The following is a 14,019-nucleotide window of genomic DNA, read 5'->3' as shown; positions in this document are numbered from 1 at the left end:
TCGTGTGTGTGTGCGCAGGGGGAGGGGGGTTCAGTTTTACAGTTCATTCAATGGCAAGCAGTCATCGTGAGATTAGTAACCGTTGTGTTCAAAAAGTACATTCGAGCTTGACGTGCCGTCGGTCTCAAGGACGGTCAGGTACCTGGAGTCACAGACTTTCCCCACGTGACCCGTCATGTAAATCAGACTTAGTTTCTCACCAGCGTTGATAAGAGCAGACCCAGGGAGAGAAGTCGGTCTGGGGTCACGTGCATGGTCTTAACCTGGCGAGTGCTTAGGTTGTGCTGATGATCACAACATCAGGATGGCGGGAACAGTCACAGCCCCCCCGACTTTGCATCCCATTCTTGTGGGGGGGGCCCTGTGCCTGCTGCCTCGGGGAGCCCCACGCCACCAAGCCTATGACCCTGAAAGGTGGTTGGGGGAGGGGTGGGCAGGTCCTTGGAGAATCATAAGTCTCAAGACAACGTCTGTGCTTTGGGTCCCTGATGGGCTTTGCCCGTGTCACAGCACGTGTCCTTTGTAGCAAATGTGCCAGCTGACTTTTTCCCACTTGCCTTCTTTCCTTGGCTTGTGCTCTCTCCCACCTCTGCTCCAGCCTCCCAGAGGCTGGCGGGGGGAGGGGGGGGCAGGGTCCTGTCTGCCCTCCAGGGGCACCCCTAGCCCTCCGCCTATGGCCCCTTTCTCCAAGGTCTGGGACCAGCGTGTAATTCCGAGTCCCTGAGCGCATGGTAGAGGGGTCACCTCGCCAAGGCACCTCTCCCCCGTTTTCCTTTAGAAGGGATCAGTCCCCTCCCCCTCATTTATTTAGGTCACTTCTCCCAGGGTGGACTTTGGTGTCTACTGGGTCAGCTCCCTCCAGCCCCTCTACCAGGTGAGGCAGGGAGGCCCAGGCCACTCACTGGGTCCTCCTGTCAGGCCATCGGCCATCTGGCCCTGCCCACAGAGGACCCTCCTCAGCCACCCGTGGGACCGCGGGGCCCACCCTGGGCACCCAAACCCCCAAGGGCCCTCCCTGTGCCCCAGAGCTGCTTGCGCCGGGCACTGTGGCGGGAGCTAAGAGCGGCGAAGCCGGGGCTGCTGGGTGCACCGGGAGGCCGTGAACCCTGCAAGCCTGAGGGGCAGGCCCGAGAAGAGGGGCCTCGGGGGCCAGTTCCGGCAACTCTTCCAAGAGAGGCCGTCTTGAGGCCAGGCCCCTCGGCAGGCGGCCCGTGTGCCTTGGCGTCAGCGTCTCTCATGTTGATGAAGTGCAGATGTGAGCGTGTCGTGGCGGGGACGACAGGAAGCGCGGAGCTGCAGCGGGCTGGCGGCTGTCCAAAGCCCAGGGCCCCCGGTCCTGCGTGCAGGCCGGTGGCGGGGCTCCCGGGCCCACAGCCTCAGCCCCGCGGCCAGGGCTCGGGCTGTCCTCCCGACACATGCTTGTCCCCTGCTCGTGCGTACGGCCTGCCGGACCCCTCGAGCCTAGGAGCGCACCGGAAACCGAGTCGGGAAAGAGCTGAGATGAACCGCCGGGTTCCTTTGCTTCTTTGGGTTTTGCCCCTCCATCATACGCAGATGGCAGCCATCTGTGCTCACAACTCGGCAGAGGGTGGGGACACACGAGGACCCCGGGCCCCGGCCCGCCCCCACACTGGTCTCAGCCTCGGGTGGAGAGTACGTTAAAGAAGGCTCTGATGTGGAACGCGTCCGGAAGGGAGGGGGAGCCTGTTTCCATCCAGTACCTCGCGGCGGCCCTGGCTCGTCCGCCTGGCGGAGGAGGGGCAGCGACTCCATCAGTTCCGTGAGCCGGAAGAGAGCTCCTGAGCTCTGACTGCGACCACCAGGCTCACCGGTCACCACCGGCCCTCCTGGAGCCCCGGCCACGTGCTCACGTGCCTCCGCTGACAGGAGGTTCTGCCCTGACAAGCGTCCCCTCCCTCCCCCTTCCTCAGCAGTCCCGCTCTTCACAGGCAAGGCTGCGGTTAGATGCACTGACCACACAGCCGGGGGCCCCAGGGGCGCCGCAGACCCAGCCGCCCCCTCCTTGCCCGCGCTGTGCAGAGAGGATCTGAGTGCAGGGTGCACAGCGCCAGGACCCCTGAATTCTATTGTTTCCCAAGGTGGGAGGGGGAAGCTACCTCAAGGCAGAAGTTTCTAGACCCAGGGAGGGCAGGAGCCCCAGGTCATTGTCGGCAGGAGAGAGGTTGCTGGAAGGTTAAGGTGGGGGGTGGGACCCATACCTCCGAACCTCCCCTCCTTGGGGCTGCGTGGGGTCACGGGGGCCCGTGGGTATGAGGACAGGGACGGGGTCCGGGGGATGTGCTGGGACCCCTGCCTCTGTTCAGCCCAGGTGAGGGGCCCTCCGACCCCACGCTGGGCATCGTGCACTGGTCCTCAGTCCATCAGGCTTGGGGCCCCGCACCCCCTTCCCCAGGCCCCTTGGGGTGTGAAGGTTCTACGGCCCCCCCTCCCTGTGGCCTTTTCCCTTCTTCCTCGGCCCAGCTGAGGGCATGGGCAGGTGTGTTTCAGAGGAGCATTTGCACAGCAGAAGGCCATCAAGGCAGGGAGGAAAACGTCCTGAGCACGTCCCTGGCCCTGTCGGTTGCAGAGGACACGCAGGTGGCCTTCAGCCCCGGGAGGAGTCGGGGCCCCGGTTTGCCGTATCGCTGTGCCGAGGAAGCCCGTCCGGCACGCGTCTCTGTGGGGCTGGTGGCGTGAGGGCCCCAAGCTGACACGGCTGCCGTGTCCCCCGCACAGCGAGGCAGTCTGGGAGAACATGGCCCGCGTGTGCGTGAAGACCCAGCGGCTGGACGTCGCCAAGGTGTGCCTGGGGAACATGGGCCACGCGCGCGGAGCCCGAGCGCTGCGCGAGGCCGAGCAGGAGCCAGAGCTGGAGGCCAGGGTGGCCGTGCTGGCCATACAGCTGGGCATGCTGGTGAGTCCGGCAAAGCCCCAGGGCGGGCGGGCGGCGCAAGGGGGGGGGCTGCCCTGCGGCCGAGGTGGGGTTGCGGCTGGCCCCACTGGGGAGGCCATGGCGTCTGCTCCTCTGGGTCACTAGCTTCCGCCAGAAAGCAGAGCGAGGCCCCTGAGGCGCCACCGAGGCCTGTGTCCTCCGCCGCTGTCCTCCCCGTCTCAGGCACGTGCGTGAAACTCCCAGGCCGTCATGCACCTGGGAGGCCAGGTGGGGCTGGGATCCGCAGGACGGTGCAGCAGGCGGGATCTCCTCCCCGGCATGCAGGGGCAGCCCCCCAGCCTTCCTGGCTGATGCTTTCTCCCCGCGGGACACACTGCCACGCTGGCCTGGGCATCGCCGCGCCCAGGGGACACCAGCAGGCTTCCTGGAGCCCGAGGGCCCACGCTCGCTCTCCCCTCTCCAGGAGGACGCCGAGCAGCTGTACCGGAAGTGCGGCCGCTACGACCTCCTCAACAAGCTGTACCAGGCGTCCGACCAGTGGCAGAAGGCCGTGGAGGCAGCGGAACTGCGGGACCGCATCCACCTGCGCACCACCTACTACAACTACGCCAGGCACCTGGAGGCCAGCGCCGACCGCAGCCTGGCCCTCAGCCAGTGAGCGAGGGCCCGCAGGGAGGGCCGGGACGGGCCCCTGTTCCCCCTGCTCCCTCGGCCAGTGAGCGAGGGCCCGCGGGGAGGGCCGGGACGGGCCCCTGTTCCCCTGCTCCCTCGGCCAGTGAGCGAGGGCCCGCGGGGAGGGCCGGGATGGGCCTGCATGCCCCTGCTTCATTCTCTGCCCCGGGGAGGGCCTTGGAGGCGCTCAGAAGAAGCTTGTAGGCTGAGGCACCGCCTCAGAGCAGGTGGCAGCCTTCTGGGTGGGAGGCTCTGCAGGGCAGCTGGAGCTCAGTCTCGTCAGAACCTCAGGCCCCCGAGCGTCTCGCGCTGGGCTCTGGTCTCCGGGCCTGGGGTCGCCGGCAGCGCTGAGACCACGGGAGGAGCCACTGCCCCTCTGGCCTTGCAGCTACGAGAAGTCGGACACCCACCGCTTCGAGGTGCCCAGGATGCTCTCGGAGGACCCACAGTCCCTGGAGCTCTACGTCAATAAGATGAAGGACAAGTGAGTGTCGCCGCCAGGTGGTGGGCAGACGCAGGGTTGGCCGTGGTGCCCAGGGGCATCCTGCCGCTGCTTCCCTCGGGTGGGTGGCGGGGTGGGCGGAGCATGAGGCATCCGTGCTCTCCTGCAGAGCTGCGCCCTCCTGGCTGCTGGTGGCGCTGGGGTCCCGGGGCTCCTTTCCAGGGTGTGCAGGCCCTGAAGGGGATCGTGGGCTCCCCCCAGGACCCTGTGGAGGTGGTGGGCCCAGTACCTGGAGAGCCAGGCAGAGATGGACGCCGCACTGCACTACTACGAGCTGGCACAGGACTACTTCTCCCTGGTCCGCATCCACTGCTTCCAGGGCAACATCCAGAAGGTAGACGCCTCTGGGGCTCCTGGGGGCTCAGTCGGGTAAGCCTCCTATCTCGGCTCAGGTCATGATCTCATGGTTCGTGGGGTCCAGCCTCGCGTCGGGCTCTGTGCTGACAGCTCGGAGCCTGGAGCCTGCTTCCGATTCTGTGTCTCCCTCTCTCTCTGCCCCTCCCCTGCTCACTCTCTGCGTCTCTCACTCTCTCAAAAATAAATAATCATTAAAAAAAATAATAAAGAAGGTCGGAGGGGGCCGGGGGCAGGCCTGCCGGGTGTGGGGAGGCAGAGACATGGCCCCAGGGCTCCCTGCTCTTTTTCCAGGCTGCTGAGATCGCAAATGAGAGCGGAAACTGGGCCGCGTCCTATCATCTGGCCCGCCAGTACGAGAGTCAGGAGGAGGTGAGGCAGGCAGTGCACTTCTACGCACGCGCACAGGCCTTCAACAACGCCATCCGCCTGTGCAAGGTAGGCGGCCGGCCGGCGTGCAGCCCCTGGTGGCTAAAGCCGGGCAGGTGGGAGGCTCTGTCCAGGTCACTTCAGAAAGAGGAGAGGGTTGTATCGCGAGGCCCTATTCCCCACCCCGGCCTGTTTCCACCACGCCCGCCTCACTCTGGGCGCCGGGAGCGTCCGCCCCCCATCCGCCTGCCGCAGCCTCCTTGGCGGTGTTTGTAAAAGCGAGCACTCAGGCTGGCTTGGCGCTTGGGGCCTGTGCACAGCAAGGGGGGACATTCTGAGTGGGCGAGAGTGTCCCCGCCCAGCCTGGAGAGCCCTCGTGTCAGATAGGTCCTACAACATTGTTAATAGGAAGAGAAGGGAGCCCCCCCAGAATTCTGTGTGCGGACCCGGGGAGACATTCGACACTGGAAACCACAGTCATGTAGACCAACAGCGTGCCGGGCAGGGGCGGTGGGCTCCTCGGGCGCCCTCAGCACAGTGCACAGGAGGCCCTGGCGACCCCGTCCCCGCAGGAGAACGGCCTGGACGACCAGCTCATGAACCTGGCCCTGCTGAGCTCCCCCGAGGACATGACGGAGGCGGCGCTCTACTACGAGGACAAGGGCGAGCACGCGGACAGGGCGGTGATGCTGTACCACAAGGTGAGCCAGCGGCCGGGTACCCCGGGGCCTGCCGCCGTGCCGGGGGCGCCACTCGGGCGTTCTCGGGACCTGGGGCCTGGGCGGCCGCTCAGAGTGCCCCGCCATCCACAGGCCGGCCACTTCTCCAAGGCTCTGGAGCTGGCCTTCGCCACCCAGCAGTTTGTGGCCCTGCAGCTCATAGCAGAGGACCTGGACGAGAGGTCGGACCCTGCCCTCCTGGCCCGCTGCTCGGACTTCTTCCTTGAGCACAATCAGTACGAGAAGGCGGTGGAGCTGCTCCTGGCCGCAAAGAAGGTACGGCCTGGGGCCCCCGCGTGGCGCCCACTCAGGCACCGAAGCCCAGGGCCACCTTTTCCAGACACGGTGGATGTAGTTTTGCCGTCTCTCATGGTTACGGTTTCACAAGAAGGCTGTGGCTCTGGCCTGTCCTGGGGGTGTTGGAGCCTGGGAACGGGCTCACCCGTGCAGCCCCTTCGTGAGTCTTCACGTTGTAACCAGGGCGGCGTGCTCGTCCTTTCCGTGTGTGCGGCAAACACACGTGACATCAGATTTAGCATCTGAGCTATTTTCTAAGTGTGTTTAAAAAGTTTTTTAGCTTTATTTATTTCAGAGAGAGAGAGAGAGAGACAGACAGAGCATTCACACGCAGGAGGGGCAGAGAGAGAGAGAGAGAGAGAGAGAGAGAGAGAGAGGAGAGAATCCCAAGCAGGCTCCGTGCTGTCAGGGCCCAACATGGGGCTCAAACTCACGAATCATGAGATAATGGCCTGAGCCGAAACTAAGAGTCAGACACTTAGGCGACTGAGCCCCCCAGGCGCCCTGCTCTTTCTGAGTGTCAAGTGCGTTGACATTGTGGTGCAGTCTCCACGTACCTCCTTTCATCTTGCAAAACCGAAGCTCTGTCCCCCTGAAATGCCAGCTGCCCATCCTCCCCTAGCCCCGGCACCCACCGTCTACCTCCTGTGTCTATGAATTTGACGACTCCGGAGACCACACGTAAGTGGAATCGTACAGGATCTGCCCTCGTGGGTCCGGTTTGTTTCACTGAGTGTCGTACCGTCAAGGTTCATCGGTGCTGTAGCAGGTGTCAGAACCTCCTTCCTTTTTCCGGCCAAGTAGTACTCCGTTCCGCGTAGGCAGTGCCTCGCGTTTCCCTGCCCTCGGACACTGGCTCGCCTCCACCTCTTGGCTCCTGTGAATACTGCTGCTGCGAACACGGGTGTACAAATCTCTCTCCGACCCTGCTTTCAATTCCTGCAGGCATTTACCCAGAAACGGAATTACCAGACTATCTGGCAACTCGGTTCTAGTTTTTTGAGGACCCTCCAGACCGTCTTCCACAGCCGCTGCCCCGGTTTTCATTGCCAGCAGCCGTGCACAGGGCTCCCATCCCGCCACGTCCTAACCGTCACTTGTTGGTAACGTTTTATAGAGAGCACTCTCAGGCGTGTTGCAGCCATACTCTACGTAGAAGGCTTGTCCCTGATAGCCACTGAATGGAGATGAAGAAAACTGTTAGCCATGCGAAATCAGCCTGTCCAAATTGGAAGTTCTTTCTTCCTGAAGCCAGAGTTGTGCTTGTAGCCTCGTGCCTCCCTGGTGAGCGACACGAGAATTCTCGCCCAAGTAAGAGGCACGTGCCGGGTTCTTGGCCAGACCCAGCAGATAGATGCACATGTCCACCCTGCCTAAGGCAGCCCCAGGCCTAATCTGAGCCAGCAAAAACACCACAGGGCTTTTTCTAGCCAGATAAGTGGATTCTGTAGTTTCACAGTGAAACCCAGATAAGCCAGAACAGCCGGGAAAAATTTGGAAGATTAACAGGCGGCGACGAGGCCCCAAGGTTGTAAAACGCATCGGAGATAGAACACTTGAGGTCGAGTCCATGAGCAGGCCTACGGGTCAGTGGAAAATATTAGAAAACCCAGAAGGAGAACCATTTACGTAGGCACATCTAGCAGGTGCTGAGGAGCACTTCACAACCGGGGGCAAAAGGTGAACCGTCCGCTCAAAGGGGTGGATGCAACGAGGCAGCCACTTGGGGAGGCACGCAAGTAAACCCTCTTCGTCTCCTGTGTCCCAGTAAGTTCCAGATGTGTCTACGATTTAAGTGTGCCAGTGAAACGGCAGCCGGCACCGAAAGCCACGGGACATCTCGTACAGTCTGAAAACACAGAAGGTGTGTTCTGAGTAGGATTCAAAACCCACTGGGAAAGACTCATTGATGTAACCAAATATAAATTTGAAAATAACACGTGGAAAAAACACCATAAAAAAGTAAAGATAAATAATAAAATGAGAAAAGATATGTTCTACCTCTATCCCAAAGTCTCCTGTTCCTAATATGTATGGAGTTCCTATAAACAGTAGGAAATTTACCAGCAACTCACAAGGAAAGGACAAAGATTATGGACGGTTTCTTTTAAGAAGGAAACGTAGGTGGGGACGCCTGGGTGGCTCTGACAGTTAAGCATCTGACTGTTGATTTCAACCCAGGTCATGATCCCAGGGTCGTGAGTTCGAGCCCCATGTCAGGCTCCTTGCGGATGGCTTGGATTCTCTCTCTCTCCCCTCCCCCCCAAAATAAATAAGTAAACTTAAAAAAAAAAAAAAAAAGGAAGGAAATGTGGGTGGTTCCAGCACATCAGATTCTTAGCCTCGTTCGTAATAAGAGAAATACAAATCAAAACTCACGGAGATCCCGTTTGCCCCGGATTCCACCCATGAAGGTGAAAAGGTAAGCAAACCCCCTGGATTGTCGTGGGACGCAGGTGTGCTCGGGCAGGACAGGAACGCGGCAGGCACTGCCCGTCCCGGCCCGGGATCAGTCCCAACAGCGCACTGGCAGGCGGCCGTGGGAGTGGCACGCCAGGGCTGTACCCGCGTGACGAGGCAGGTGTGCACCTGCGGGCGGGGCGGCGAGGAGCCAGCGTCCTCTTGTGGTGGAGCGCCGCGCAGCCATCCAAACCACAGAGGTGGCATCTCCTCCAAGACCTGCCCTCAAGTGAAGCATACAAAATTTCCCCTAAATTTTTAAGAAAATTAATTCAAACCCTTAACTTAAAAATTTGAGAAGAATCGTGGAAGAAAATCAATTTCTGGCTTCTCTTTCCTCCCACAAGCAGGACAGTGTGCTCTGGGGCTCCCCGCCCCCCGCTTGCCCTGCATAGTGCATAGCGTGACACGGTCACCCGGCTGAGCGTCGGCCTCTGCGTGGTGAGCCGCCGCCCCGGGCCCCGTGGTGACCGCCCCTTCCGCCGCCCCCCCCCCCCCCCCCCCGGCGCCTTGCAGCACCACGAAGCCCTGCAGCTCTGCCTGGAGCAGAACATGACCATCACCGAGGAGATGGCTGAGAAGATGACCGTGCCCAAGGACTCCAAGGACCTGTCTGAAGAGTCTCGGCGCCAGCTGCTGGAGCAGATCGCCAACTGCTGCATGCGCCAGGGCAGCTACCACCTGGCCACCAAGAAGTACACGCAGGCGGGGAACAAGCTCAAGGTGAGCACGCCCGCCGGCGGGGTGGCACCCACGTGCCCGTGAATTGCGTCTCCGCTTGCCCCAAGTTTAAGCGAGTTTAAGCCCGACCGACTTTCCCTGCCCGGGCTTGCCTGCGTCCTGCGGGGACCAAGGAGCCCTGAGCTCCCTCTGGTGGTGAAATCCTCGTGAGCCCGCCTGGCGCTTCCCCGTCTAGGCCATGAGAGCGTTGCTGAAGTCGGGGGACACGGAGAAGATCGTGTTCTTTGCGGGCGTCTCGAGGCAAAAGGAGATCTACATCATGGCTGCCAACTACCTGCAGTCCCTGGACTGGCGGAAGGAGCCGGAGATCATGAAGACCATCATCAGCTTCTACACCAAGGGGCGGGCCCTGGACCTCCTGGCCAGCTTCTACGAGGCCTGCGCCCAGGTACACGCCCTCCGCCCGGTCCCCGGTCCCCCCCGCCCCCGGGGCAGCTCGTGGACCCCTGCGGGCCCTGACGGGTCTCCTCCTTGCAGGTGGAGATCGATGAATACCAAAACTACGACAAAGCCCACGGGGCGCTGACCGAGGCCTACAAGTGCCTGGCCAAGGCCAAGGCCAAGAGCCCCCTGGACCAGGAGACCAAGCTGGCTCAGCTGCAGAGCAAGATGGCACTGGTGAAGCGGCTCATCCAGGCCCGAAGGTGCGTTCACAGGACAGCTGCACCTCGGACCCCACGGAGCCCCCAGGCTCCCCCTCACGGCTGGGAACCAGACCCGGGTGTCACATGCAGCCAGCACTCAGCAGGGAGCCCCGTGAGCCCTGGGTGGGAGGTGGCGGGCACTCCGTGGGGAGCCCCGTGGGCTCTGGGTGGGTTGCGGTGGGCATTCTGCGGGGGTGGGGGCCCCGTGCACCCTGGGTGGGATGCATGGACGTCATGTTGGGTCCTTCACACTAAGTTTCTCCTGGGGAATTCTCAAACCTAGGTGCGTTCCCAGGCCAGTTCCAGAAAAAAAAACAGAGAAGTCTGGGGTGGGGGCAGTGAGGCAGATGTGGGTCAGGAGAGCATGTGTGTGAGGGGAGCCTGGGGCCTTCTAAAGTGTGTGCAGAGCTCCAGCTTGATGGTTGGGAGCCGGCGGGCCACCACAGCACCCAGTGGTGCGGGGACGGTTTGAAGGGCGCTTGCAGGCAGCAGGTTGTTGCTGTTTTTAGGAGAGACCATGTAAATTCGGACATGATGCCAGTTTTTATCTCCTGGCAACCCACCCGGCTTTGCCAGGAGCCCGCTGTGTGGGCAGCAGGGTTCGGCTTATGCCTGAACCAGTACAAGCCTTTTCCTCATCTGGGAACAGGCTTTTAAAAGAAAAGTTGCAAAAATATTTTGAACCTTTGTACAAAGTGGGGCTCCCTGCTTGGATACGTAAGTTCTGGAATATCTGCTACACCTGGGCTGCGGGAGGGAGAGAGCCGGACATTGGGAAGCAAGGAGCAGGGCGCCCTGGAGCTCCTTCCTGGTCCCCCTGCCGCTTACACCACCCCTGTTCGGCGACGGACCCCGGACCCCAGCGTGTTGTGTGCAGCGCGCCGCTGCGCTGGTCTTCGCTGGTGCTCACCCCCTGCCTGACCTCCTCGGGCAGGGCGCCCTGCATCCCCCTGCATCAGTGTCCCCCTCCAGACTGGTGGGCCGGCAGGGATTGGGGTGACAAGCTGAGTGTAGCACAGTAGCAGGAGTGCGAGCTAGCCCAAGTTTCCATTCAACGAATCGGTGAGTTTATGAATGAACCCAGTAATGAATCAGTTTAATTCATGGGAATTAACTTCACAAAAGTTTCTGCCTCGGACTCCAGGAGCTCCTCATTCAGGTGGGGAGGCTGCTCTGACCCCTGACCCCTGACCCCGGCCGTGTTCCTGCTCTGGGCAGGACATATGCCGAGGACCCTAAGGAGGCGGTCAAGCAGTGTGAGCTGCTCCTGGAAGAGCCCGAGCTGGACAGCAGCGTCCGCGTCGGGGACGTCTACAGCTTCCTGGTGCAGCACTACCTGCGGACGGAGGAGTTCCAGGCGGTGAGGCGGGGCGGGGGCGGGGCTTCCGGGGAAGGGGGCGGGCTCCGCTTCGCGGCCGTCCCCGCCCTCTGAGCCGCAGGTGTTTCTCCTGTGTTTGATTTTTCAGCCTTTTTTATTTGGAATAATTTCAAACTGAGAATTACAAGAATAAGAGAACCCACACATAACCCTTCATCAGATTTGGCAGGTTTAAACATTTTGCTACGTTTACTTACTCATTTTACGTGTGTGTTTTCAAATTTCTATTTTCTACCTAACACGGGTATTTTTCTGAGCGCTCTGAGAATCGCAGGCGCCCTGCCCTTCCCGCTTGGTTCGCAGACACTCGGGTAGATGCCCAGGGCTGGGATGGTGGGGTTGTGTGCTAAGTGTGTGTTTAACGTTTTAAGAAACTGCCAGACTTCTTCCTTTTTGTAGTGTCTTTTTCGAAACTGCCAGACTTCTTCCTTTTTGTAGTGTCTTTTTCACGGTTGGTTTCAAGGTTATTCTAGCCTTATAAAATGCACTGGGGAGCATGCCCACCTCCTGTATTTTCCAGAAGAGTTTATGTAAGATTGCTGTGATTTTTTCCTTCCTTGTTAGAATGCCTACCTGAACCCACCTGGCCTGGAGCTTTCTTTGCGGAAGGGTTTCAGTGATTCATTTTAGCAGAGCACTTCTCAGACATTTTGGTGTCTGGACCCCTTTGCACTAGGAAAGTTATTGAGGACCCAAAGACCATTGGTCTGTGTGGGGCGCACCTACCAGGATTTACTATTACCCAATAAAACTAATGTAAAAATATTTGTTAATTCACTTAAACCCGCGATATGTTAACATAAGTAACATTTTCATTGAAGCAATTTTATATTTTTTATATTTTGCAAAACAACTTGAGTGAGGAAAGTAGCACTATGTTACATTTCTCCAAATCTCTCGTCCGGCTAAATCCGATGGGATCAGTTTCTGCTTTTGCACTCAATTTGGTAAAATAGGGTTTTTCTTAGCTGAAATATATGAAGAAAATGTAGCCTCACAGCAATACATAGGTGAAGGGGCCTTTTCAGACACGTGCAGGCCACCTTTGATGCTGCGCCACAAGTCAACAAGTGGTAATTCTTTTTTTTTTAATGTTTATTTTTGAGGACAGAGGATTTGAAGCAGGCTCTGTGCTGAGAGCAGAGAGCCCAATATGGGGCTTGAACTCACAAACTATGAGATCATGACCTGACCTGAAGTCAGCTGAGCCACCTAGGCGCCCCAGGTGGCAATTCTCAAAAGTTAGTTGTGATGTTGGAATGCTGTTGTATTCTGTCACATTTAAAACTCGATGGTCTGTCTCAGATCTTTTACACACGCATCGTTTTATGACATCATGTTGTTTGCGGAGTTAGAAGATGTTGACACATTTCATTATATGTATCAGAACACCATATTTGCAGAAATCACCACCAGCCTCGTCAGAAAATATGGCATTGGGAAGACGTCCGGCTCGTGGTGGCCGATATGTAAGGTTTCTGAAATCCTTCCGTTTGAAAGCTCAGCCTTTATCCTTGGCAAAACTATTGCCTGTTACTCTTTTCCTTGATGTGGTGGCCCCCTTGGTTCCTTTTTGAGACAGTCTGCCACGAACCCGAGTCTGAGTAGCCACGCTTACCTGCAGTCACGTTTACAAGTAAAGGCGGTATTCTATGCGCGAGCGGCCACTTTTGCTCACGACCTCCAAAGCTGTGCCTCGTCTCCGCGCACGTTCGGTACGACCCGTCTTTCACTTCCACCATCCTGGTGGGTGCGTCGCGGTAGCTCATGGTGGTTCCAGTGCCCCTCTCTCTCTGACCACCGGTGTTGCACAGCTGCTCATAGGTTCGTCTCCTCCTCCAAGTGCCTGAATCCTCCCCTGTCAGTTTGTTGGGGGTTTGTCTTCTCAACGTTGCTTGTGGCCCTTATGAATTCTGGGTACCTTTCCTTTACCAGCGTGTGACCACTAGTGCTTTCTCCCTGTCTGGGGGAAATTCCCTCCTGTCCCCCTCTCCTCTCCTTACGGAACTCCAATTATCTGTGTATACTATCCCCTGGTTCAATTGATTGTCCTCTTTTTTCTCCAGAATTCTCTCTGGTTTTCATTTTTGGTGGTGGCTTTTACTGTTGCTTCAAGTTTACCAGTCCTGTTCAGTACTCTGATGTTGCTCCTGGGCCTGTATTACACCTGCTGTTATAATTTTCCCCACTAGTAGCTTCTGGATCACATCGAGTTAGCTCCCTTGTCTTTTCTCTCGAGTTTGGTCACATCTTGTTGTTGTTCCTTACGTCTAGCAGTTCCTGGACATTATGGATAAACCACCATAGAGACTCTGGAATTTTTAGGTTCCTTCCTTCCTTTCCTTTCCTTTCCTTTCCTTTCCTTTCCTTTCCTTCCTTCCTTCCTTCCTTCCTTTCTTCCTTCCCTTCCTTCCTTCCTTTCCTTCCTTCCTTCCTTTCCTTCCTTCCTTCCTTCCTTCCTTCCTTCCTTTCCTTCCATCCTTCCTTTCCTTCCTTCCTTTCTTCCTCCCTCCCTCCCTTCCTCCCTCCCTCCCTCCCTCCCTTCCTCCCTCTCTCCTTCCCTTCCTTCCTCCCTCCCTCCCTTCCTCCCTCTCTCCTTCCCTTCCTTCCTCTCTCCTTCCCTTCCTTCCTCTCTCCTTCCCTTCCTTCCTTCCAGCATTGCAGGCAGCAACAAGAGCCTCTATGCTCAGCACATCACCTTGGGCTTGGCTTGAAGTCAGCCCCTGTCCCCACCACATGCAGCATGTGCTAGCTAGGTTGACCAGAGAGCCGAGTTCCTGCTCAGGGTGTGGGCTCCCCTCAGCGATTGTCTTCTGACGTCTCCTCACTTCTGGCAGCTGCAGTTGACCTCAGTTCTGGTTCTGGTTCTTCGAGTCCGTGAGGGTGGGTTTTCTATGTGACATTCAGCTTCCCACAGTGGCCCTTGTTTGGAGCCTGTGGGACTTAGCAACCTTAACTTAGAAGAAATAAACATGAGTGGTGAGGTGGAC

At 58.6% G+C, this 14,019-nt stretch overlaps 1 protein-coding gene and 1 non-coding gene across 4 annotated transcripts in view; one reads left to right on the top strand and one right to left on the bottom strand.

The window, feature by feature from the left end:
• IFT140 (intraflagellar transport 140) overlaps positions 1 to 14,019 on the top strand; it is a 75,448-nt gene that overhangs the window by 59,207 nt on the left and 2,222 nt on the right. For 2 of the 3 annotated variants that reach the window (XM_030301613.1, XM_030301614.1), the window contains exons 20-30: positions 2,737 to 2,914; positions 3,357 to 3,547; positions 3,954 to 4,049; positions 4,269 to 4,401; positions 4,716 to 4,859; positions 5,363 to 5,491; positions 5,603 to 5,785; positions 8,783 to 8,989; positions 9,183 to 9,395; positions 9,485 to 9,651; positions 10,870 to 11,011. In XM_030301613.1, coding sequence (XP_030157473.1) covers positions 2,737 to 2,914; positions 3,357 to 3,547; positions 3,954 to 4,049; positions 4,269 to 4,401; positions 4,716 to 4,859; positions 5,363 to 5,491; positions 5,603 to 5,785; positions 8,783 to 8,989; positions 9,183 to 9,395; positions 9,485 to 9,651; positions 10,870 to 11,011 — 1,783 coding nt within the window. Of the gene's footprint in view, positions 1 to 2,736; positions 2,915 to 3,356; positions 3,548 to 3,953; positions 4,050 to 4,268; positions 4,402 to 4,715; positions 4,860 to 5,362; positions 5,492 to 5,602; positions 5,786 to 8,782; positions 8,990 to 9,182; positions 9,396 to 9,484; positions 9,652 to 10,869; positions 11,012 to 11,117; positions 11,793 to 14,019 lie in introns of those variants that run through there. The other variant, XM_030301615.1, reaches the window with a different exon arrangement.
• LOC115504635 lies at positions 192 to 323 on the bottom strand. The gene has a single exon (XR_003965739.1). It is a non-coding gene; the product is annotated as a small nucleolar RNA SNORA72 (small nucleolar RNA).

The sequence above is a fragment of the Lynx canadensis genome, chromosome E3 (genome assembly GCF_007474595.2).
Source record: "Lynx canadensis isolate LIC74 chromosome E3, mLynCan4.pri.v2, whole genome shotgun sequence".
In the NCBI taxonomy this organism is placed as follows: domain Eukaryota; kingdom Metazoa; phylum Chordata; class Mammalia; order Carnivora; family Felidae; genus Lynx; species Lynx canadensis.
This window is presented reverse-complemented; position numbering and strand designations above follow the sequence as displayed.